At 38.2% G+C, this 25,420-nt stretch overlaps 3 protein-coding genes, 2 long non-coding RNA genes and 1 pseudogene across 10 annotated transcripts; 3 read left to right on the top strand and 3 right to left on the bottom strand.

The window, feature by feature from the left end:
- Positions 1-7,604: 7,604 nt before the first annotated feature.
- Positions 7,605-9,213, bottom strand: LOC124193643. Its single transcript, XR_006874381.1, has 5 exons — positions 8,873-9,213; positions 8,320-8,499; positions 8,117-8,233; positions 7,978-8,032; positions 7,605-7,879 (listed from the first exon to the last, which is right to left on the bottom strand). It is a non-coding gene; the product is annotated as an uncharacterized LOC124193643 (long non-coding RNA).
- A 598-nt stretch (positions 9,214-9,811) lies between these two features.
- On the bottom strand, positions 9,812-11,753 carry LOC124193888 (annotated as a pseudogene).
- A 2,098-nt stretch (positions 11,754-13,851) lies between these two features.
- LOC124193560 (extensin-2-like) lies at positions 13,852-14,546 on the top strand. The gene is made up of 2 exons (XM_046587451.1): positions 13,852-13,957; positions 14,079-14,546. The coding sequence occupies exons 1-2, from the start codon at positions 13,954-13,956 to the stop codon at positions 14,504-14,506; spliced, it is 432 nt and encodes a 143-aa protein (XP_046443407.1). The 5' UTR covers positions 13,852-13,953; the 3' UTR covers positions 14,507-14,546.
- Positions 14,135-19,815, bottom strand: LOC124193559 (unextended protein-like). 3 transcript variants are annotated; one of them, XM_046587449.1, is made up of 14 exons: positions 19,451-19,815; positions 19,257-19,387; positions 18,814-19,164; positions 18,445-18,704; positions 17,803-18,336; positions 17,519-17,682; positions 17,318-17,462; positions 17,226-17,255; positions 16,871-17,151; positions 16,665-16,803; positions 16,291-16,586; positions 15,206-16,215; positions 14,980-15,112; positions 14,135-14,867 (listed from the first exon to the last, which is right to left on the bottom strand). In XM_046587449.1, the coding sequence occupies exons 7-12, from the start codon at positions 17,454-17,456 to the stop codon at positions 16,039-16,041; spliced, it is 1,062 nt and encodes a 353-aa protein (XP_046443405.1). In that variant the 5' UTR covers positions 17,457-17,462; positions 17,519-17,682; positions 17,803-18,336; positions 18,445-18,704; positions 18,814-19,164; positions 19,257-19,387; positions 19,451-19,815; the 3' UTR covers positions 14,135-14,867; positions 14,980-15,112; positions 15,206-16,038. The 3 variants fall into 3 exon arrangements, with proteins under 3 accessions (XP_046443405.1, XP_046443404.1, XP_046443406.1); XM_046587448.1 differs by having other exon boundaries at positions 14,980-16,215; XM_046587450.1 differs by having other exon boundaries at positions 14,980-16,215; positions 19,460-19,815.
- An 856-nt stretch (positions 19,816-20,671) lies between these two features.
- Positions 20,672-21,411, top strand: LOC124193671. The gene is made up of 2 exons (XR_006874391.1): positions 20,672-20,802; positions 20,868-21,411. It is a non-coding gene; the product is annotated as an uncharacterized LOC124193671 (long non-coding RNA).
- Positions 21,412-21,727: 316 nt separating this feature from the next.
- Positions 21,728-24,074, top strand: LOC124193473 (extensin-2-like). Of its 4 annotated transcripts, none has more exons than XM_046587309.1 (3): positions 21,728-21,837; positions 22,029-22,555; positions 22,676-24,074. In XM_046587309.1, the coding sequence occupies exons 1-3, from the start codon at positions 21,834-21,836 to the stop codon at positions 23,855-23,857; spliced, it is 1,713 nt and encodes a 570-aa protein (XP_046443265.1). In that variant the 5' UTR covers positions 21,728-21,833; the 3' UTR covers positions 23,858-24,074. The 4 variants fall into 4 exon arrangements, with proteins under 4 accessions (XP_046443265.1, XP_046443264.1, XP_046443263.1 ...); XM_046587308.1 differs by having other exon boundaries at positions 22,029-23,092; positions 23,168-24,074; XM_046587307.1 differs by having other exon boundaries at positions 22,029-23,674; positions 23,714-24,074.
- The last annotated feature ends 1,346 nt before the right edge of the window (positions 24,075-25,420 follow it).

Below are 25,420 nucleotides of genomic sequence, written 5' to 3'. Positions count from 1 at the left end.
TTGAACCCACACAACTGGGGAAATTCATTATTCTATAAAAATAGCTATCTTTCACCATTCTTCCTCGGTGTTTGAAACAGTAAGATTTTGTGTTTTTTAAGATAGTACTTTGTAATAGAAATTCCAGTATCAACAACAATTTTTGTTTTAGTTGATTTTTCAACACAATATCCTGCAGCTATTTTTGATAAATTGTCCTCTGTTGCATAATGACGCAGAGTAATTTCCAATTGTTCAACTGTTATCACAAATTTAATACAATCTTTGAAGATTGTTATTATTTAATAATTGCTTGCCCACAAAAATGGGCCTGCGTAACGTTGAAAGTTTTTTATTCACAAGCCTACTGACAGATATCTTATCTTCCAAAATGTTTAAAACTTTGGGACTAATTTTTTTCCAGTAGTGGAACGTTTTGTAATCACTAATAGCTGTTGCCGTCAAAAACATATGAATCCAAGTCCATAACCGACTTGTTTTAAACTTAGTATGAAAAACACAGCGAAAAACTGTTTCACCCATTGGATGGCTTTGTCTTTTTTTTTCTTCGTTCAAGTAATGTCTTCAAATTGAACGTTAATGTAAAAAAGCTGAACTGAAATTAAAACATCTACATCGTTCATTTTCTATAGTCTAAATTAGCTGCAACAATATTTTATCTTTAAGGTTACCTCTTCAAAACTAAAGCATCGAACAATTTTGCAGCCTTTCTGCGTAAAGTATACTAGCATTTTCGGAAAGCATTGTTATGAAAAAAGATGCAAATAGAGAAATGGATAATTAGTTTTAGAGAAGAAATTAAAACTCGCAACGAACTTTTCAGTTTTATTCACTAACTAATTCCCAGTGCAGCTTATTAAGCATAGAAATTTTAAAATAAAACTTCAATTCTATTCGTCTAACATGTTTTGAAAGAAGACGTGACTAAATTTTATGTAATTGATGTTGTACATTGCATGTATCCCTGGCATCCAGGTCTGGGTTGTTTAAGAAAAGAGAGATGACACATTAAATCAATATTTTACAAGCATTCTCTGCAGTAATTTGTGGAAGCTTACTGCAAGTTATTGAAGCTAAAGTTTTATGATCTATTTCGTGGCCATGAATTTTTATCTGACCATGGTTTAGTATTCCATTGTCACTCACCTAAATAAATCGAGAAATGTATGATAAGTACTACAAATGTATAAAGTAATACTTATTCGATGGTGATGGAGTTATTGATGCTATTATTTTCATTCCATGAAGGGTACCGTTTACGGGTAATTTTCGCAAGTAATGGCATTGTAACTTTACGTACTGAACAACAAAAATTGGAGGAATAACCAATTCTGTGTTAGTGGTTTTTGCCACAGCTTTCAAAATAACCTATTCGTAATCAGCACAAAATCCATGTTCATGAATAATGTTTATAAGATTTTTTGAAGAGTATCAAAGATGGCAATTCCAAGCTGCATAATAATACAAAAATATTTATTAATTTTAGATCAATGCTTTTAATTAATACAAAATTACTTATAGCGGACAATGCAGATTTCTAGAAAAAGCTTGCAGAATTAATGATTTTGCAATTAAGGTATTTTCTTTTGATTTTTTCACTTGCAATGATTATGGAAAGAATATTTGCAAGTGATCTGGCACAAACCCCAACGTTTCTTCATAGGAAGTTAGGAATTCAGACTTGAGAAAACGTCATAATTTTAGTTTGATGAAACGCTAATAGTTTTTCTTCATCTCTAGAAACTGCGATACTTTTACGTTTGATTCTTTATTTTTTCAGCAGCAATTACAAATTTCCAAATTGATTTATTTCTTCTTATATGGAAGTTTATGCTGCAAACGATGTGATATTTCTGTCTTGCAGCGGTACAGTCAACTATCCCTTGGATGTTTCCTTGGACTTCTATGGCCCATGCATCATTTCTCTCATTGTAATTTTTTACGATAGTTTCTAGGAAAGCTATTGTGTTAACAACAGAAATATTTTTCTTCATGCTATTTTTGTTAAGTTTAAAACTACAAAACAGACATTTTTCACTTAAAGAACTCGTCGTTCAATCCACAGCACTTTTATCACAATCAAATTTTGTCAACTTGGGTTTTTTTTTTTTTTTTGTGAATTGATCGATATTGCGTTTGCTTACAGAATCTTTCCTATATTTCTTTGGAACCACTGTTTTTCCCGTGAAATGTAATAGTGAAACATGTTATACACTTATTCAAATCCTTTGTTTGTCAGGGACACTAACTTGTTTCACTACCCCGCAAGTTGCACAAAACACATTTAAAAATATCCCTTTCTAAATTGGCAGATGTTGATAACAATTTTAAATGCACAAGGTTGTTTATTTTACATTTTAAAATGTAGCAAAACAATTTCTAGAAGAACTCATCAGAAAAAAAAATGAAGCGCCTTTATTTGTTTCATTTTTTGTTGTAAAGTGTTTTTATGTTTTTTGTATTTTGATTGTCACTGTAATTCAAGATATCATATTGTCTGCATTGGAGTCAGAATAACCTTTAGCAGAGAAGTTATCGTATTATAAAAATTACGAAGGGTTAGTTTGAAGCAGTGCCCTTTTAAAACACAGGAGCCACAATTTTAGCAAAAAGGAAGACTTCAAGAGTCTAGTGAAAAACGCTGATATAAATGATATTTGTTTTTATTGATAAAAAGATCAAACTGAATAAATAACACCCCATATAAAGTGTTAAGAGTCTTGATTCCTAAAAGAAATATGTAAATGGATAATAAAGAGATGTGTACAATGAAAATATCAAATGGGAATAGTGTTGTCAAAGGAGTGGTATCTATCTTCATCACTCGTGCATGGTGTAATAAATAGTATTGTTAACAATGTAACAATGTTACTTAAGTAACATTACCACTCTTTGTATGCGAGAAACACCAAACTGAAAGGAAATACTCTATTGAATCCAATTGTAATTGAAATAAAAAATCTTTTAACACATGGATTTTACTGGAAGAATCTTAACACTGGATCAATTATGCACACCAAGATAATGTTTCCAATTTGTGTAGCCGATGCTCCAGCCCGAGCCATGTTGAGTAATTTTAAGCAGTTCAATGGTTCTTTCGGATGTGGGTATTGTCTGCATAAAGGTGTTATAGGCCTATTCAAATAAAGGATATGCAAGGGTTTATCCTATGAAGCACCACTTCCACGTAAAAGAACTCACGACGAAAGTTTAAATAGTGCAATTTACGTTGTGGAAAGAGAGTTCTTCCAGAAATTAATAGGGTAAAAGGACTTAGTTATCTATATTTAATTCAACTTCTTAGCATTATAGATGGTATTATTCCAAACTCTATGCATTGTGTTTACTTAGGTGTGGTGAAACAATTTCTAGCTCTTACGGAAAGTCCAGCTGGGAGTGCCTTTCACAATGATGCTCAAGCAATTGATGTAATTTTACTCACAATCAAACAAAAAAAGTCAGACAATTTACGACTAATTTGGTCATTTTATATTTTTGGGAAATATTGGAAAAACAGTGAATATCGAAACTTTGTATTGCTCTACTCTGCTGGAATTTTAAAATATTTGTTACCAAAAAAGTATTTCGAGCACTGGATGCTTCTTGTAAACGCCATGACAATTTTGCTATAAATGAAAATATATGACCGTGATCTTGAAAAATTTATTTTATGATAATGAAGTTTACTCGCTTGACTGGTACTTTGTATGGCCAAGAACAAATGATTTACAATATCCAAATCTTACAGCATGTTGTTGAAAGTGTCTGGCATTGTGGAACTCCATGGGCGAATTCTGCCTTTATTTATGAAGATGCGGGTGGGCTCGTGCAAAGACAATTTCAGGGTTCAAAAACATTACATGCAATTTTGCATTTTACATTAGCTTGCAATTTTTTGTCAAAAATTATGGCTCAGGCTAGACTAAGAAGACAGTTTGCGAGTTGATAAATTTCTACCAGTGATGAAAACATAATAGATTTCCATGAACATCTTGATGCACCAATTGAAGTACGTACACTAAAAATATGTCTTCACAGCTGATCGGATGTAGTGAAAGACTGGCTTTACCAAAAGATAGTTTTGACATAATCGAATTGTTTTTTAACAGATATCTATGACTTGCAAAAACGCCATTAAATATCCAATACTTGTGGTAAATGGAAAGCATTTTTGCACTGCCGATTACGCTGAATCATTCCAGCGAGACAATTCGTGTATTATTCCTAGCAATTTTACGCTAGAATTATCATGATTATTAGAATTTCATCCATTTGCACTATACCTTTTCTTCAAACGAAAAAAAAAAATTTCGTGACTTGTGAACCATCTGACAACAGCCGAACTATATCATTCTTGGTTACAAATTTTGCCGTTCTAATTAACCACCAGTTCATGATTTTTTCACCGATAGATAGATTAAAAGAAAGATTCTGAGGGATTAAGTGGATTAAGTGATTAAGTGGATTAACCGATTGTGAATTTTGCGTCGATTGGGCTACACTACCAGGATATATTGAGCATTCAGACTTTGACATAATTATTTGTATTTTCATCAGTTTTGCTTGATTTGAACTATTTACGCGGAAAGGATGTATGAAATTCTGGATGCCAGGATTGTCCCAACAGACTTCAGCGGTGGTGAAATTTTGCCTTTTTTGCGACCGATGTTCCTGTCAAATCAAATTGGACAGTAAAAATCGGCAGAATTTATTTGTTAAATTAAGCGGTTTTCAGACGTCCTGCAGCTGATTAAAGCTCATTCAATTTGTAGTTATATGTTTTATACCTTATCCAACTTTTTCAGAAGCTTTGCATCTCAAGACTGGATATTGCCTAATGCTTCTAAGACATTTTCATCAACAAGGATCAACACCGCACTGGTTCCGAATTTAATCGAGTCAAACAAGCTTCGCTATTTGAAAACGGAGATATTAGCAATTACACTTTTTTTAATGAAGATTGCGTAACCTTGCTAATGACTTATCAAACTAGGAACAAAACCAATGAATCGCATTTTTTCACGATTTTTCGTCCGATTTCAATTGTTAAATCCCCCGCCGTTTTATTAGTATTTTGATCAGATGAAGTTAAAATCCACTTGGAAACTATCATTGATTACTGGAGAAGTTACGGAACGTTACGTCACCCTCCAGATGAAGTTAAAATCCACTTGGAAATTATCATCGGTTACTGGAGAAGTTACGGAACGTTTAAATTCCACTATCCAGAGTTATCGTAAAAATCGGGAAAATTTAATATTGTAAGTTTTTTTGTCACTCTTTCCTTCGAGATTCCATCTGCGATTTATTTTCACAGTTGTTCGATGCAAACGGTGTGCAAAAGAGTTTGTCTGCACCATATTAATCAACTACAAAATCCCGCGCTCTTTCCAAATCTGTGTTTAGATTTTTTAAATGTATAACCTTCGAGATGAAGTTCACACCCAATTGGATTCTATAATCGGTTACTGGAGAAGCTATTGGACGTCAAAATTCCACGAGCCGGAAATATCGCAAAAATCAGGAGAATCTAAAATTGAATATTTTTTTCATCTTTCTTTCGAGATTAAAAGCATCTGCGATTTATTTTCACAGGTGGTTCGGTGCAAACGGTGTGCAAAAGAGTTTGTGTGAACAATTTTATCCAAGTATAAATTCCTTGCTCTATCGGAAAATTCTTCAAGAAACTTCACAAAGTCTGCAAAGATACATTTTCAAATATATTTGAATATATTGCCTAACCCTCCAGATCAGCAAATCCAAGAATACTTGAAACAGTGATTGGATAATATTGGGAATCCTACGTACATTCGAAATTCTATCATCCGGAGATCTCACTGAAATCCGGAAAACTAAAAATTGTAAGTTTTCATTCTATCTCTTTTTCCTCCGAAATTGAAAGAATATTTGATTTATTTACACAGGTTGTCCGATGCAGACGATGTCCCAGCGAGAACGTCTGCACCAAAGTAGCGATATACGGAGGCAGTGAGGCGATCACAAATTTCTTTAAGAATCTTTATAAAGGCTGCAAAGGTATTACATCCTCTAATATATTTGTGCATAAATATTGATGACTTACGCGATTTAATTGATAAAATTTGCATGTCTTGTTTTCAATAAAATGTTCCCTCCGTTATCAACATTTGTGCTCCAAGCCCGATCAGCCTAGTCCTGCTGTTGACGTCACTAGCGAAGAGCAGGTGACGCAAAAAAGTGATGTTCGCTGAAGTGGAAGCTGTAACTAATGCCAGCGGTGAGGAAGTTGCACAACATCGCTGCCTGCGCTGCTGCGGCTGTGCACTCCACCCCTGCTTGTATTTTAACGAAACCTATTTTATATTTCTTTGAAATTTCTCGCTGGCAATGTTTTTGCCCAAAAGGACCAGCAAGAAGGCAGCAAGAGGGATAAATGATGGCGGAGGACTTCTGAATTCTTAAACTTCTGAGTCTGGGTAGAAATTCTCTATGCTGGAATCTCAAGCTGTATCATTTGGAAGAAATCCAAAACCAATACGAATAGTTTTCGACCATTGAATGCAGAAGACAATCTATTGCTGGAAGAGGCATTCCAACGTTACACTCACAATGTGTCCCAAAACATCCAGACCAACAGCCGACAGGAATCGGACGGTGGTTGCCTTATAATCGACTTCAAACAACAAAAATTGTACAAGAAGAAGGAAGAAAATAGACTTCAGAGATGGGACCATTCCGCTTTGAAATTTCATTTATCGAACGATGGCTATAACCGACAACAGATCGACAATCAGCTTTCCTCCCCCTCGTAGCATTGCCACGAAAACAATGAATTATCCGTTTTTGGTGATCCATGTTGAATTAGCTGGCCAGCAAGTTAACATTAAGCAATACAGTCACTTCGAATTGCGGGTGTAAACACTTATTACTTTAATGTACTCTTATTTAACCTTTTCAGATGTGCTGCATCTCAAAACTGGGTACTGCCTTGAACTGTACTTTGAAGTAAATTAAAATACCCAAGTGACGGTTAACGCAAAACGATTAGAAATTTTGACACCATTTGCAATCAACCAGTTTTCCCTTTATATTACTTCGATTTTCCCTTTTATATCCCTATTATTATTTCTTAAATTGATTATATTATAAATATTTATATCTAAGCAGTGTCTAAGCAGTAGTAACAGATACGTATGAGTAGACCCAAAATGTAAAAATTGTGAAGATTGTACAAAATGATATGAGATAAAAGGGATCTTGTTGACATTAGATTTCCGTTACTTTCGTCGGCAAGAAATAAAAAACATCTGCACTACTCACACTTTAGGAGAGAAGGGCGACGTTGCCAAGTAACAACAATGCCCAAGGAAAATAGGGCTTCTAGCAATTTCACAACGCAGCTTTTTATCTAGACGAGCTACCATTCCATCTAGTGGCCGAAAAAGAACTAAATTCTCTACCCGAGGCAAAATCAGCATCGGCACACTTTTTCTACATGGCCTTATGGGAGCAGCGCCTCCTCATTTCGTCCTTCATGCGTCTTGGAAGTTGGAAACCAATAAAATCACGAAATTACCTTGTCTCGACTTTTTCACCTGAGAAACTAGAGGAGAAATAGAAACACAAAGAAATACAAAGCTGTGTAATTCATCCTTTTAATCCAATTTGGCTACAGTGTAATATAACTAACGGATTCAATAACTAACCGATATTTAGGTCCATCAAATGAACTTCAATACATAAAGTGAAATAAAGAAACAATTTATCTCTACACTGTTTTTTGTTTATAATTGCGTTTAAAAGAACTCGCGCATTTCTCCAGGTTTTCTCCTCATTAAGAACTATAATTTTCCCGTCACTCTTGTACCTCAATCCACGGGTGTTACCTTCTAAAGTAGAACTGTTTATAGAGTGAGAAAGGTGTACGTATCTTTAATCGATAATTTAACCACTTTGTTTTGCAAAATTTGATTAGCTGTTTTTTAGATACCCAAGTACCTTAAGCGGCAATTTCTTCCATCTGGATTTCTTTTGTTACGTAATCTTTATCCACCTTTGACAGAATTAAAGGGATTCCAATCATAGGATGTATATGCGGTTTTCTATAAGGCTGTTCGTTAAACCAACTTGATATTACCTTGGGCAAAAATGCTATATCTGCCGATGGTAGGGTAAAAGAAATCAATTGGAGTAGCATTGACGAAATGTAGCACAGATTGTTTTTGTGACACTGAGACGCCACGGATACAAGCATCTGTGAATTCGCACCATCATATACGATTATTACTGTCGGTTGCTATACATGTTGATTTTCTATAAATGCTGTAGTTTATTATATACTTTAAGTGCGCTGTAGTCAATTTCCGTCAAGTTGGAGAGATAAACCATAAAGCAAGAACTTCGCCCTTCAGCATCCACCTCACTGGCTTCATTGAGCGCTCGGCGAAACTTTTCAACTCCTGGGAAATACAAATTGGAGTCGGCTTTGACGGTAACTCTCTCCTCGGTAACTTCGTTTCCCTACAAAAAAGTGAAAACATATTTTTAGAATAGGACATTCCACGCCAAGACGACAAAACCTTGCCAAGGTCATAGTTCTAAATTAATTTTTTTAAATAACAATTCTTAAATATAGGTTAAAATAAGAATTTTTTGCCAAAGGGTTTTGAAAAACAAGGGGATTGGACGTGGCATCGATTCCTAATTTTGGAAAATGCTCAGGACTTGTTGTTCAAATGATAACTTGACGAAGATATTGTTGACTAGTTAAATTCGTATAAAGAAAAGACCAACCATAAAATCTAACCCGGTAATCATTAAAATGGAAAAAAAAAACTTAATAAAATGGGATTTTCAAAGGTTTTCACTTTTTAAAAATGTATGATATTATTACCGAGTTCAATTTTTCCCACTCCTCTCTTTTTTAAATTGTGTTGTCAAAGAAGTGCTAGATAAACCTTTAACCATGCGCACAGTTTCAGATTGGTTTTTGACTTTTGGGCAGCTGAATTTCTTTACAAAATGGTTACGGTGTGAAGGTAAAATGCAGATTTCTCGAAAAAACACTCCTACAATTTTTAAATACATCTTTTAGGACATACTAAGCTATATTCAATGTGATACTTTAAAGCAAGAAAAGTTATTAACAATTTTTTGTGAATTTTCAAAAAATTTCGATTTTGACACTTTTTGCAATTTGTGGAATTAATTTAATTTTTGCTACTTAAGTTAGGATTATAATCATTAGTTTACTCAAACTAGTGGAATAGATGTTATACCAATGAAAAAGTAGTAGACATACCAAAAAATCGTGCGCAGTTTACGCCGATGCGCACCACAGCGGCAGATAGCATAACTAAACTTTTTATTACGCTTGACAAAAACCGTACCGCAAGATCCTTTGTTCGAGCGGTACGGTTTTTGTCAAGCGTAATAAAAAGTTTAGTTATGCTATCTGCCGCTGTGGTGCGCATCGGCGTAAACTGCGCACGATTTTTTGGCATGTCTACTACTTTTTCATTGGTATAACATCTATAGGACTACTTAAAGATTAAATAAAAAATTCAAAAAAATTATGACCTCGTACCTAACGCATAGTTCAAACTTCAAAGTAGGGGGGTTTTAGGATTCCGAAAGATCGATGGTGCTGTCCCCTGGAGCGTCCGATAACGACGCGATTTTTTTTCTAAAAATAAGTTATCATTTCGTTTATGCGTTCTGATCAGTATTTTTTACTTTTGTTTTACTTTAAAATATTGAAATTACAAATACGGTATTAGCAGTCCACGAAAAATTAAAATCGATGCCACGCCCATCATCCATACCCTTATTTTTATAAACCTTTCGGCAAAAAGTCTTTTTTTAACCTATATTTAAGATTTGTCATAAAAAATTAATTCGGAAATATGACTGCGACAAGGTTTTGTCGTATTGTATCGTATTATATTGGCGTGGAATGTCTAAATAATGAAAACGCGCGATGATTTACACTCCTACCAAAAAAGCGATCCAAGGATGGTTCCAACACCCAGCGCAATCATTTCTTGGGTGGCGTCTGTTCTCTTGCCGTTTGCTGTGATCGTGAATCACTCAATAGCAATTATTGTATTCTGACATGTGAAATCTACTATACATTTGTCATACCAAAAGCCTTGGTTATAGCAACTTGTTCTAAAATGGCTATGAGCGGAATGAAGCCGATAGCAGCTCCGAGTTCCAAACAAATGTCGGAAAACCTCAAAACAACAGTGGTGTTTCCGGTCGTTCGATTGACAGAGAACGGTGGCAAACCAAACGGGGGAATACCCGCTTGTATATTACCTGCATGATTTCATGGTTATTCGTGACAAAATTTATAAATAAATGTTCCTAATTGACATCTGAAAGTGAAAGTGACCTGTCAGAGTGAAAGGTTTGGAGCCATTTTGTTCTAAAAAATAAGCGGCTAAACAGCCGGCGATGACGGCGATAGCGTTGCGACTTGTGGCAAAAACTAGAGACTAGAATCGACAGCGCGACTGCGCAAGAAACCAACTTTCTTCAAAGGGCCAAGATTTTTTAATGAAGTCAATTTCTATGGGGATACAAATCAGTTCCCCCCAAAATATTTAATGAACCGTTAATCTATAGAAGAAAAAAAAATTCGTAACCTACCCGCATTAGAAGAAGTATTACTATCATAGAACCGCATAGAACAACCCAGGGCGGAGTCCCAAGGATTGCATTTCGTTATGTTTTCGAAAAAACCTCGCCAAATTTCGATAAACGAGGATCCTTTGCATTTCAAGCCGAAGAGGCCCTTTACTTGAGTCGACGATACAGTCAGAGCGGCAGCTGAACAAAAGCCAGAAATGACAGGAGCCGAAATAAACTCGACCATGAATCCTGTCCATCAAAAAATATTTTTAGAAATAGATGAATAAACCATAAAATTGCATAAGACATCTAAGATATATACCTAGGTTCAAGAGTCCTGCTACTAGTTCTAGCGAACCAGCTAGGAAAGCTAACAGGGTGCTGGAATAGATCGGGCCTCCTTCATCACTGGCGTACGAGAACGTCATCAAAGATATGACGGCCGTGGGACCAATTGAACATTCCTTGGAAGTCCCCAAAATTACAAAGACGAATAATCCCAGGAAAGCCGAGAAGAGCCCTTACTACGAATATACTGTAGAAAAATGTCTTATAATTATAAAATTCATTTTTATATGAATATTATATTATTAATTATGATTTTTTTCTTTTTTACCTGTAACGGCAGTCCGGCGACAGCAGCATAGGCGATTCCCTAAGGAATGGTGGTGAGACCGACGGTAATTCCGGCAATGACATCATAGACAGCAAAATCCCAATTGTAGCTTGGTAACCACTTGAGAATGGGGAACCGCCGTCTTAGTAATTCAACGGTGCAAGCTCCCTTGACTTTTGATCTTGCCTTACGCTTCCATTCATAACAAGTTCCCATCGATTTCAAATTGACTTTGCTTTCTTCGATTGAGAAAGTGGAGTCTCTATTATTGGAGTGTGCAACAGCTCTTTTCATTTCCCTATCGCAATGGTTGTAGAGAAAATCTGCTCTTGACGAATACGGGATTTTTCCCGGAAAAGACACAAGCGCACTTGGTTGAATTAGTTTTCACGACCGAGTCCAAAGACCCGCAATTGATATGAACTGAAGAGAAAATTACGTCTCGTCAGTAAGGAATAAATTTAGTGAGTGCTGGTTTTCTCTTTTAAAATTATAGAGATGGAAGTGCCCGTGGAACGTCCGGTAGGAGTCTAGCAAACACCGAATGATTTGTGTCCGGTACGGCGCTGGATTCTTTATTTATATCATTTTCGGAATACGATAGTACGTGATTTTGAACTTAATCAAGGCATCGGGATTTTTAAATCATGCAAAGATCAGCACTTGGTTACTAATTGGTTGCATTGGCAAATTGGCATTCATCAGTTCGTCTACAGGAGGTTTACATGCTAACTCCAGTCAATCGGTACGAATCTATTATCGGAACGACGGCCGAGAGTAATTTAAAGATTCTAAAGTTATACGTCTCAATATGTATTCTGGTGACGATCTCGTCAACAGAATTTCCATTAAAAGTTGTTTAGACAGAAAAAATCTACTGTTAGCTGGCTCACTGTAACAGTCAGTCACGCTACGTGGCGAATATTTGGGGGTCATTTGGTACATTGTCAGATTTTCTCGATTAAAATGTTAAAGAAACTACTCATAATCTATACTTTGTCGTGTTATCACGGTGTTATTATTCCGGCTTTATTTTATTACGATAGTAGTAGGGTTCGTTCCAAGGCCACTATTTTCTTATTATTTACGCCGAACAACCGTTAGGCTACTGATTTTGTTTTTCTTGTTTCAATTAATTTCAATCAATTGCGTCTTTGGACTGCCGTGTGTTTTCGTAAGGAAAGCCATTTTCCAATCGAATAACCTCGCGAATAACAGTCCTTGGGAATATACACGGTAGCACGTGAGTCCTTTCCCCCAAAAAAACGAAAACATTGTGTAAAATCCCGTATTTAGGGTATAGGCTTAGAAATGACGAAGGCGGCGCTCAAGGCCAAGGAATTTAGTTAACTCAATACACGCAGTGATATGTAATGCCCCGGCGGTAGCCCCGCCCACGTCAAGATGGCCACCGCCAAGGACGTCACGACCTGACGTCACGACCGGCAACACTGACGTCACCCCTACAGCGTCACCCCCGACGTCACGCGGGAGAAGCAGCCGGTCAGCACTTGCCAACCCGGGATGACTTGCCGCGCCATCCCGAGATGACTGGCCGCGCGCACCATCCCGTTCCGGCTTTCCGCACCGTCCCGACATGACTTGGCGCGCCCGCCGCGGATCATCTCATCTTCCCCGCTCCTTAACCCCATGTATGAGCTGCACCCAAAAGATGTATATCTCTCTCACTCTCTTGCCCCGGCACTCGCTCCCTCTCTGTACACCCCGACAGTCAATACATCGGCCTCTTAGTGCATGTAATCGGTGTGTTACAGATATTCCTTGTATGTCCCGCAGTATCTTCTACTTTTTTTACGTTATCATGTAACCCCGTATCTGATGTTTTATTGATCTTCCTTGTTATATAATAAAGAAGCAGATTTCAGTCTGGACATTCCACTGTGATTGTGACTAAAAAAAAGAAAGTGTAATCCATATAGGCCTATACATACTCCCACCATCCACCATACTCCCATTCACTCTGAATTGAAAACCTCAATAGACGAATAGTCTGGAGTAGCCTATATATTTAATCAGAGGACTTCCCGACTTCCTAGAAACGCGAGTGTAGTGGCCGCGTCTATCCTCCCACACTTGAATTCAACCCCGACAATAAAGATGTGACAAGAATTAAGCCAACAGAAACGATGCCATCAAACCGACCCGTTAGCAGGACAATATAATTTGTAGAGGAAAATGTCTTTTCCGTCCTTTCGTTCTGGCATTCGTTGTAATTTAGACATTGTGAGCATCTCTTTGATTCTCTTTTCCTTTGCTTTTATTTTAGTTATCATTTTTTTTCCTAACTGTATCTTGAAAAAATCGCGCTGAGGCATTGCATAATAAGGAAAAGAAGGTAGATATTAATGAGGGCAGGATTCTCCCACAAATCTGCTTCAGGCCAAGTGAAAACTCTTCCTTTTTCAACCTAAAACAGGCAATGCTGTCACGCGGAAGAATGGCGGCGAATATGGGGAAGAGAAAGAAGCCTAGGGTGATTAAATAATTTTAAAAACAGATAGCCCTTCCTTTATAAAGAAACGTAATTCTATTGGCTTATTCGTGCCGCCATACTTTTGTTTTACGTAACGAAACAAAAAATTGGGGGCGTATAAAAGGCAGACCGTCTTCCATTAAATTTATCAGTCCAATACTGTTCAATCACGTACTGTACCAAGATATCTGTTTTGATTTACTCTGTTCCAATTCATTCCGTCATCAATATGAGTAAGTTAGTTTACTTTTTCGTTGCTAGTGATGTTAAATATTTCAATTTTAATCAAGTATTGTTTGTTTGAAAAGTTGTTCTGTTCTGAAATTTTAAATCGTATGCATTTATGTTTTACAGGTCTGTCTGGTTCGATCAAAAACGTGAATAAGATCTTGCTGATTCAATGTCTATTGTGGGCATCCAATGGCGTTTTGGGTGGTATGATGCCTAAAGGTCACATGGGCAGGATGGAGCATAAAGCCAATGAAGCCGGCGAATACTACTACACTCAACCTCAAAGCTACTACCCAACTCCGGCGCCAGAGTACTACACCGAGGCTCCAAAATACTATTCCACTCCGAGCTACTACACTCAGCCGACCCCTTACTACACCACTCCCAGCTACTACACCGAGACTGAGAAATACTACGCTACAAAGGCGCCAGAGTACTACACCACAGCAAGTTACTACACCGAAGCTCACAAGTACTATTCCGCTCCGTCATACTACACTACTACTGTGTCGTATCCCGCCAGCTATCAGAGGGCAGCGCCGTCGTATTGATTTCATATTTTCTTGAGAAACCTTTAAATGTTTAGTCATATTTTCTCGTTTCTCTTCACACATTCATTAATTGCCATCGTGAGGCAATTTTTTATTTTTGGTTTTACTGAAATGGATTCCCGGTTCCCGGGCGTACATAACTCGATGGGGTAAAGTGGGGAATTCAAATTTGGATTTAGGAGTCGTACCACAAGACAAAGATGCCATCGGTTTCACTCTCACAACTTTATTGCCGAATGTGAGAATTGGCGTGACTTGCCGGGAGTGTTGCTCAGAGTCGTCTCCGACGGGACGATGTGACGTGGTCGAAAAAAGATGCTGAGCCAGCTGCATATTCGTTTCTGAACGAGATGGAATCAACCTGTACATCACGCCAGACCCCAACACAAAAACACAAAAGAAGAAGCAAATTACTTTAGATCGACCTTGTTACGTTCAGTTCTACTAACACAAATTGATATCAACTAACGAACCTGTCTAGAATGTTACGGGGAGACGAATTTGAACTGCTGCGATGTTGGCGGAACAGAAACGATGGCACCCGAGTTGAATTGCGATCGACACTTTGAATGTTTTCACTCGACGAATGAGCCGTCGTCTCACCGTCTACAGAATTTTGACAGGTCGTGAAACGACGAAATATTTCATGCCAACCTTGCGTGGCGTGACACGTGCATTTTTCAACACAATCAATGATACCTTTTGTAGTAGTAGTAGTAGTAGCACTGGAAGTAATCGACATGTTGAGATTTGGTTGGCTGTCGGAAGTCGGACGCGTGGTGGACATGGCTGTACCGATGGCTGTAGAAGATAAAATGAGAATGAGCAAACAATAAAACAGCTGCTTCTGCCGACGCACGAAAAGAAAAAACCAGTGAAAATCGATTATTCATTTGTTTTTACTTAAGCAATGGCGGGAAATGGGATCACATTCAAACCACAGATAAAAAGACTACTGTCAAAATTACCTACTGTGAATCTACGCTTTTAAATAATACAAATTTCGATTGTGATATTAAAAATTTACCGTAAAGTCGTAAACATATCTGGAGGTTTTTTTATAATCAGCAGAGTGTGTAAGACTGAGGTTTGTATTAAGATCTAGCTAAAGGCTAGACAACTTTCTTGACGGAAGACCGACAGGTTTAAATGTTTTTTTAATATAGTTACAAAGGGACTGCATATCGCAAAAAGGAATCGTGCAAAACTTTAGACATATTTATATCATAAGTACATACAAACATACTTGATCTCACTATATTATGCATAGAAAGAAACTGAATGCTTTGAAATGTGTGACTGTGCAAATTTGCGAGGGAATTAACATTGTAATAACGGCATCTATTTCTGGTTATTTCTGAATTTTCGTACGGTGTCTATAGCTTGTCACTTGCATTTGATTAACAAAAAATAATATTTCTTCATTAATATTATTATTCTTTTAGATGATCTTGTTCATTTCAGTTTTTCCCTTCAAAAATTCAACTCAGAGACGGAAATAATTCTTCAAATCCCTGTATCCTTTCATTGATCTAATTTCCAGGGTTTTCTCCAATAAGGAAACTGGATAGGGCGGGTAATGATGGACCGTTCAATAAATCTTCCTGGCGAGAGTCTAATGCGATCGCAGTAGTGTCGGACATCAAATAATCTGTACAGTATCCGCCTTGCGTGATGAGCGGAGAATTTTCGTTGAGTGTGTGATCCCCCTTGATGAATAAAACAAAAATTCATAATTAATCATTGACCATCAATTGAAAAATAAAATTTCATTCAAAACTCACTGAACCAATTGCTTCTTCTCCGTTGGAAAAGATCAAGACGTGCTCCAAATTGCTGTCACAGTCTGATATCCGCTTGGTTGCGTCACCGCGCTGCGTTCTTTCGAGTACAGTGGCACTACAAGCTGCTTGGTAGAGTATCCGACTGAGGCAGAAATAGACGACGTCAGTGATGGCACGCACCGTGTAGTCGGTGACGAACGTTTGCCCACGCGCTGCGCTGCCAACTCCGCCGTCGGGCGAGACGGCCATCCGCACCGATTGAACGCTGCGTGAAAGTTGAGTAGAAGACGCCGACTCTGTTTCCGTTGGCATGAAATGAATGTTGAAGTAATTGAGGCGAAAATAGAATCGGTAAATTAGTTCTATCTACTGACCCATTGCCGACGAGTAGGACGTTAGGGCCTGTGAACCGTAATGACTGAATGGCCCACTCTCAAAAACTAAATTTTCTTTCCCAACTGTCACTTCCACACGTCCTTCAAGGATCAGCACGAAATAGTCGGCTGGTTTTCCCTGAGTAAATGAATTAAAATTAAAAAATAAATAAAAAACGAATAAAAGATCTTTCCCAATAATTTACCTGCTGAAAGATGAGCGTCTCTGCCGGGTGAAACTCTGATTTTTCTTTGTTAACGCGGATAAAGCGAATGATTTGACTCTGTTGCATCAATCGCCGGAGAACGTTGTTTGAGATCAATTCGGTCTTGAAGAGATCAATTGATGAACTAAGAAATTGAAACGCTGCTAGAGCCAATTGCGGGGAGATCTTGCGAGCAGTTTGCTCGTGGTACTGCAGGGCGAAGCCACTGAGATCCTGGAATAGTCTTCCTTTCTCTCGTCGACGTTTGCTGCGGTTGTCCACTGAAAGTGACAGCAACATGAACAATTATTATCATAAGACTATAGATAAGAGGGTAATCGATAAAATGTCTTACTCCACACGTCCGTTTCGTCGACGATTTCAGCTATAAATATAGACGGAATCAATTACTAAACTTCTCGTACAAAATATTCTAAGACTTGATACCTTGAATTAACTCTTCGATAATGTCTTCAAGCGTGACCAATCCAACAGTTTCGTAAAAAGGATCTCCATCTCCTTGGCAGTTGACTCGTTGAACAAATGCCATGTGGCCTTTATGGCCTTCTTTGAATTCTTTAAACATTATGTCCTGAATGTGAATAAAACTGTTAGTTTTTGAGAGATATAACACATTTCCGTTCATACGAGTGTGGTATCTTCGAAGATGAAATTGCACTGATTCTTGTAAAATCTGCACAGCGTTTTCAATGGAATGGCATCCTGCGGATCTACCAGAGCGAGCTCTTTGATAAAAAGTAATCCGATAATGTTATTCCGTTCTACGTCGTAGATGGGTACACGCGAAAATCCTGTTTAGAAAACAAACTTAATATTTTACTTTTTTGGCTTTTAAATCGCATCAGCGAAAAAACAAAACAAAAATGTTTGCACTGCAACGCGAGAGATGTAAAATAAATGGAATCAATTACCTTGATCAATTCTTTTAGCCTTTCTCGGTTGTAATAAGCGCCGAGTTCTTCGCCCAGTATCCGATCCAGTATCAAAGAGATGGGATACGACATTGGGAAGGTGATGAGCATAAAGAACTTTGTTATCCAAACTGTTTGGGCTCCGATGGCAAGTCCGTGACGTGAACAAATGGCCTGCATGTTCCCAAAATTGCAGGCCTCACATCCGCCATTTGCTTGGCACTCGCAAATTGCATTGCTTGGCTCTGAAAATCTGACTGAAAAGTCGCGGCAGGGTATTAATATTTCGGGGCGTCGGTGTAGTAGCTCGGGGCAGCGTTAGTCATGGTATAAAACTCCGGTGCCTTAGTGGTGTAGCACTTGGGGGCCTTCGGTCGCAACTGGTCGTTGCAGTAGTAACCAACTCGTAAATTGTGTAGTAAGGTGGCGGCACTGCGGTTTGGTATCCGCCATATCCAGGAGACGTCGGTACAGCAGTGTTCGACCCAGCCAACAACGATACAACACCCAGCAGCAGCACGGCGCTATAGTTGACTAAACAATTAATAAATTTTAACATTAATTTTCAATAATAATTAAGGCATATTAGTAAACAGAAAATATAGGATTGACAAAACTCAATGTGAAAGAGAGAATATTTACCCATAATTACGAACTGGTTACACGATGAGGAATGTAATTGATGACAGATAGTGCACTGCAATTGTTTCCGTGTCGGAGATCGTCACTCGATTGTTTTCGACCACCTTTTCTCACTCACCTTCACGCAGCTCTAAGCAGAGTTATACTTCGGGACTTAAGGCGGCGGCGTTGCGGTTTGGTATCCACCATATCCTGGAAACATCGTCGACCCCGCCATCAACGATATACAACACCCAACAGCACCACGACGCCATAGCAAACTAAGTAATTCATAAATTTAAACATTAAAATTCATTAACAACTAGCATATTAACAAATAGAAACAAGTAGAATTGACATAAAACTAAATATAAACAACAGAATATTTACCCATGATGGCGAAGTGGTAATGCGATGAAGGAAGTTGGTGACAAATACTGTACATCAGTTTTTGCCGTGTCGGAGATTATGCTTCCTCGACTAATTTTCCTTCGCCTTTTTTCTCTCCTTTTGTGCGATTTTTTTCTCACCCTCACCTCCTAAGCCTTGCGGCTATTTTACCTGCTTGATAGTACGTCCGTTCTCACCCAACCTGTACACCACTGCATGACACGTTTTACGTAATGATCTCCGTGACCTTCGAGCGTCGAGGCCATGCAAACTGGCCTTTCCTTTTGCAGGTTGACGTTTGAGTTTGAGTCATATTCACCAATATATCATAAATTTGAGTAATATTCAGACCTTCAAAAAGACAATTTTAGCTCTGCAGTATGCCAGTATGGTAATGATAATGAAAGGGTATAATGACAATAAATGCAGTAAAATTGTGTTACCTCTTGAGATATAATAAAACTTGTTGAGTTGGCTTGGGTTGAGTGTCCTGTTTTTTTTTAATATTTGCGTACATGGTGATGTAACAATGAACAACATGTGATGTGTTCTACATTTATTGGTCCTTGCTAACCTGTTAATTAACAAATGAAAAATGATGTAAAAGTTAAGAGAAACAGAAAATAGAAATAATTACGATAAACACATTTTTTGAAGCAGCGGATGTGAATAGAATTAAATTGATTCTGTCAGTTATTGGGCATTCGAGGTAATAGTTGCAATTATAAGCCATCACTTTCCTCATTGACATCCAAGATCCAACACAAAAACTTGCTGGTTTCTCAAAAATGTGTTGATGCACTTTTGCCCCAATCCCAACCCAACAGAATTCTATCTTAAGTAATGGCAGTTTGTTTGTGTCCTCTCTACTTAACATAGTCTAAGTAACAAACATAAATCTCATACGACATTCATAAGAAGAGCAAAGCGGTCTTAAGTTTCTCTTTTCTTAACAACCTAAACAGGAAAATATCGCTAGAAGTGGCAGCCAGCAGCCAGCAGCCATGACTGAAAGGAAATCACCGCCATCCCCTTAGTTTTAAAAAGAAAATATTGGGAATATGCCGCCATCTAGCGGAAGATATGTACTAGGCAGCAGACGTCCTACTAATCCGTGGAAAAAGAAAGCAGATGCCCAAGACGCCTGCGAGTTCGCATCCGGATTCCGGAATGAGTCGCTCCTCATATTTATCAGTTTCTATAACCTCGACTTTTCTTCCCTAGTATAAACTTTTAAAACATAATTTTTTTTTTAAATAACTACCACAGTGTTTTTGTTTATTTATTTACAATACATTAATACAATATCTTTTTAAAAAATGACCCAGTAAGACGATTGCAATTCATTAAAATATTTTTGGGGAAATTTAAAATCTAGGGACTAGCGGATAAGGTTGAATGCATCCAACTGACTACGAGTGGTCTGGAATCCCGCCTCACTGTTCGCATTTAAATGAGGGACTGTTTTGTTCTTCCAGTTCCATAAACAGGCAAACTTTGAAGGAATTCTGAAGTCTTGAAAAAATCTTAAGTGCTAACTCTGACCAGTCAAGCAAGTATTCCACATTGCCCAAGTCCCTTACCAACAGAAAAACAGTCTGGGTACAACAGCTCATCATGAAGCATAACCCAACGCAGCTGAGAAGACCCGATTGTCAACAGTGTTGGAAGATTCTCTAGAAAATGACGAATCTGGCGAAACTGTCGATACGTTCTCAGAGCTTACTTTTACGGTTGAAAGTAAACCGACCGAAAAAGACGCTCTTCAAGAAAACCAAGCTAGTTTAAACTAGCTTGCCTTTCTTGAACGGAGACAGCTTATGATTCATAAGCTGTCGTTAACGCAGTTAACGCAGGTTATCAAAGGTGGTGTCCCTGAATCGCTGATTCCTTCCTTCAGGTGTGTCCGCAGTACAATTTATCGTTACCGTCAAAACCGTAAACTACTTGAGACATCAAGAAATTTGGATTTCAACAAAGAAAACAGAGGTACCCTATTTTGAATTATTTTTGTGAGACTTTGTTTGACTCGATCTGTTTTTCCATTTTAGAAGAAAATAATTTAGTTTCAATGGAAGAATTATCTACTAGTCTTGACTCTCCGCATCCAGAATCTTTGAGCTTATCGTGTGAAGAGTCAGTTTATTGGTCGGATCCTGAACAGACGGAGCCTTTGTGTTTGGTGACAAGGAAAAATGATAATATCCCTTCAGATTTACCACAATCGTCAGCACGAAAATTTTGCACAGCAAACATGTGACCACTTCTTTTAAAGCCCTTCGGATAAGTTTTAAGTTCATTTGGTCCAGTGTTTATCCCTCATAATCTAATTGTTTGTTCCAGTAATTTACCACCGAATTATTTGCTTACTAACCTGATGTTAAGCCAGTCATATGTTTTACAGTTCTGTGCGGCAATATGGATGCCAAGTACCTGCGTTTAGTCGATTTACCCATTTTGCTCTTGGCTGTTCTTATTAGCCGAATTTCTCCTTACGTTAATACATTCATGATTCGTGTGTTCAAGAGAAATAACACAGCGGTGATAATCTTGTTTAGTTCTGAATTAACAGGGATCAATAAAAACGATTTAAAATTAGCCGCGTCATGAAAATATTGATAAATAAGAAGTGGATCGATTTTTGGTTTTTAATATTTTTACGAATCATAATTAAATTTCAAACATTACATATCGTTGTCTTATTCTTTAATAGAAAGTAATATTTATTTTGTAAATTTTAATTGCGGAAATATTTAATTCTTATCTATAACAGGATTCTTACAATTAAAAATAATCAACTTTATTAATTGTGTGGCATGAAAAAGGGGAGGAGTTAGAATCTTGATTCTTTCATCATTACAAAGCAAATCACGCCAGCGGCGCGAATTTTGGGGTAATGGTGGAATATAAAAGACGGGAGTAGAGGCTACTGAAATCAGTCGAGTTCGCCTTTTCGACACGTCAACAGGAGCACTAGTCCATCTGCCATTTACTGTGCCATCAAATTTCATCCTGTTTCCATGGGTATGAATTCTTCATTTATTTTGTTTTACAACTTTTACTTAATTTGAAATGTATTTTTTTCTTAACTTTCAGCAATGTTTTTTTAACTCTTTTAAACATAGTATAGTTTTTGATGTACTAAAATGATTGAAGTGATAACTTTGAAATAATTCTTTTGACACTTTGATTAACTTTACAATTTTTATCATTAGCTAACTTTGCCATCACGCTGCTGCTAGCTGTTGTCTCGATGCTGGCTGGATCTACTACGGGTGGACCGATGGGCTCATCTTCTGCATCAAGTAGCTATTACCAGACCACAACAACGAAAGAGTACTACACCACCAAGAAAGCTGAATACTACACGACGACTTACGCTGCTCCCAGCTACTACACTGAGGCCCCAAAGTACTACACCACTAAAGCGCCGGAGTACTACACCACGACGTATGCAGCTCCTACCTATTACACCGAGGCCCCAAAGTACTACACCACTAAGGCTCCCGAGTACTACACCACGGCTTCTTACTATACCACAAAGGCGCCTGAGTACTATACCACAAAGGCTCCGGAGTATTACACCACAAAGAAGATCGAGTACTACACAACAACCTACGCTGCCCCTAGCTACTACACCGAGGCTCCGAAGTATTACACCACTGAGGCTCCAAAGTACTACACCACGACGTATGCGGCCCCTAGTTATTACACCGAAGCCCCAAAGTACTACACCACCACGGCCCCCGAGTACTACACTACCAAGAAAGCTGAGTACTACACAACACCGGAGACGTACTACACCACGACCTACGCAGCTCCTAGCTACTACACCGAAGCTCCTAAGTACTACACCACCAAGGCACCTGAATACTACACTGAGGCTCCAAAGTACTACTCGGCTCCAAGTTACAGCACCACAGCGGCTCCTTACTACACCACTGAAGCTGCTAAGTATTACGTAGCCCCAACTTACTACTCCACTGCTGCTCCGTCTTACTATGTTGAGCCGTCTTACTATGTTGAGCCAACTTACTACACCGAGGGTCCGCAATATTACTCAGCTCCTAGCTACTACGAGACCGAAGCACCAAAGTACTACACAACTGCTGCCCCAAGCTACTACACCGAAGCCTCTAAGTATTATGCTGCCCCGAGCTATTACCAGACTGAAGCGCCCGTTTATTATACTAAAGCTCCCGAGTACTACACCACTACCTCCTACTACACCACAAAAGCCGCCGAGTACTACACAACTGCCCCCTACTACACCACCAAGGCTCCAGAGTACTATTCTACAACCTACGCAGCCCCTAGCTACTACACAGAGGCCCCAAAGTACTACACCACCAAGGCACCCGAATACTACGTAGAGGCCCAGAAGTATTATTCGGCTCCAACCTACACCACTACAGCTGCTCCTTACTACACCACTGAAGCCGCCAAGTATTACATAGCTCCAACTTACTACACCGCTGCTGCCCCATCTTACTATGTTGAGCCAACTTACTACACCGAAGCACCTCAGTACTACGTTGCTCCCAGCTACTACACCGAGGCTCCTAAGTACTACACCACAAAGGCTCCAGAATACTACACTACTGCTGCTTACTACACCACCAAGGCACCCGAGTACTACACAACCCAGGCACCTTACTACACTACGACTTATGCAGCTCCTGCCTACTACACTGAGGCCCCAAAGTACTACACCACCAAAGCAGCTGAGTATTATACAACTGCCTACTACTACACCACTAAGGCGCCAGAATACTACACCACCAAGAAAGCTGAATACTACACTACTCCAGCACCTTACTACAGCACTACGACCTACGCTGCTCCCAGCTACTACACCGAGGCTCCTAAGTATTACACCACTGCTGCTTACTACACCAAGGTTCCCGAGTACTACACCACCAAGGCTCCCGAATATTACACAACCACTTCCTACTACAACACAAAGGCTCCTGAGTACTACACAACCAAGAAAACCGAGTACTACACTGAGGCTCCCAAATATTATTCTGCGCCAGCATACTAGATGTTGTTAATATTTCATGTAAAGAGAATCTATTTATTTATTATTCGTTTCGCTTTAAAAATCAGCGTATTGAAATGACTCAGCTCATTGCATTGTTCACTCAAATGTCATGTGTTGCATTAGTTTTTATTGGTGTTCAATGTTTACGGCATCTTGAGAAATTATTGGAATAGTTTAAAAGCACAATATAAAAGAAATAAAAACTTACGTTTTCTAATACTGTGTTGGAATCTCAATTAGAATTTTCTACTCAAGATTATATCCTCCATTCTTTTCTATAAAGTGTCCAGAACGATTTTGTTCGATTAAGTTAAGACTGAAAAGTTTCGATGTTGCAACTCGCGGAACAGCCTATAGGTTATAAACTTGTAATGTAACTTATCTACTGGAGTAACGTAATATAGCGCCAGAAAGATTTGCACGCGCCGTTAGCAGGGGCACGCGTAAGTAAGATAGTGATATGATACGACCGATCAAACTGGCGCAGCAAGACGACGATGCAGTCCAATTCTTTATTTATGCGCCCTCCTTTTGTGCGGTAGTCGTTTTAAGAAAGAAATTTACTGCTTTTGTGACGTAATTTTTCTCAATTCAACATAAGACTTGCTTTGGCTTAGCAATGCCAGCTATTAAACGAAGCATTGCAACAAATTTAATTTATAAGATTTTTTATATAAAACATTAGCACGAAGACAATATTCCAGCAGTTACTTTCTCGTCGATTGTTATTGAAAAAGGTAAGTTTTGTTTTCTTTTATTATTCAAATTTCAATCTCAATACATGTAAACCTTCTTTTATAAATTTGAAAAAGACATTTGAACAGTATAATAAAACCAATTTTGGAAATGAGAATTGATTTAGCTTGGGGTTACCTCTTGGTTGCATTTATTGTCAGCTGTTCCGCTCTTCCGCAACTTGACAGAAATATGGGACATCCAGCGGAGGCGCCAGCCATTGCCAACTCCCGTCGGAACATGTCCAGAATATAGTTACAACTTACAATACAGTTTTCCTGTCTGACGCCTATTACTGTGGGTATGTATAGAGAAAATAAACTTTATAACAATTATTTTTCTTCATAATCAACATAACAAGTGAATTTTTTTAAATCTTAGATATTATCATCAATGCTCCGATGGTGTTCCGATTCGTATGAAATGTCCTGACGGATTGTACTGGACTGTTGGCACCGACAGCTGTTTTTATCCAACGTGCTATTTCCCAAACCAATCCAATTCAAACTGTCGCAAGGACACACCCTATTAAACAAAAGATTCAAATAGTCTAGTCTGAGTTAGTGTCAAGCTGAACTTTGTTTTTTAAATACTGGAAAACATTTAGATAGAAATAGAATCTAGAAGTCTATTCCATATTTCAGCGGTAATTGATCTGTCAATCCCCGCCCAAAAATGTGTCTTTAATCATTAGATTTTTCTTGCTTATCTCACAAATACACATATACTTCAGCAATCTAACAAGCATACACATTTTTCCGCTTTCTGTATAATCCATAAATCTAGTTAAAAATAACGCGTTGATCGTGTTAAGCCTGTGGCCATCTT

Source organism: Daphnia pulex, chromosome 5 (genome assembly GCF_021134715.1).
Source record: "Daphnia pulex isolate KAP4 chromosome 5, ASM2113471v1".
NCBI lineage: Eukaryota > Metazoa > Arthropoda > Branchiopoda > Diplostraca > Daphniidae > Daphnia > Daphnia pulex.
This window is presented reverse-complemented; position numbering and strand designations above follow the sequence as displayed.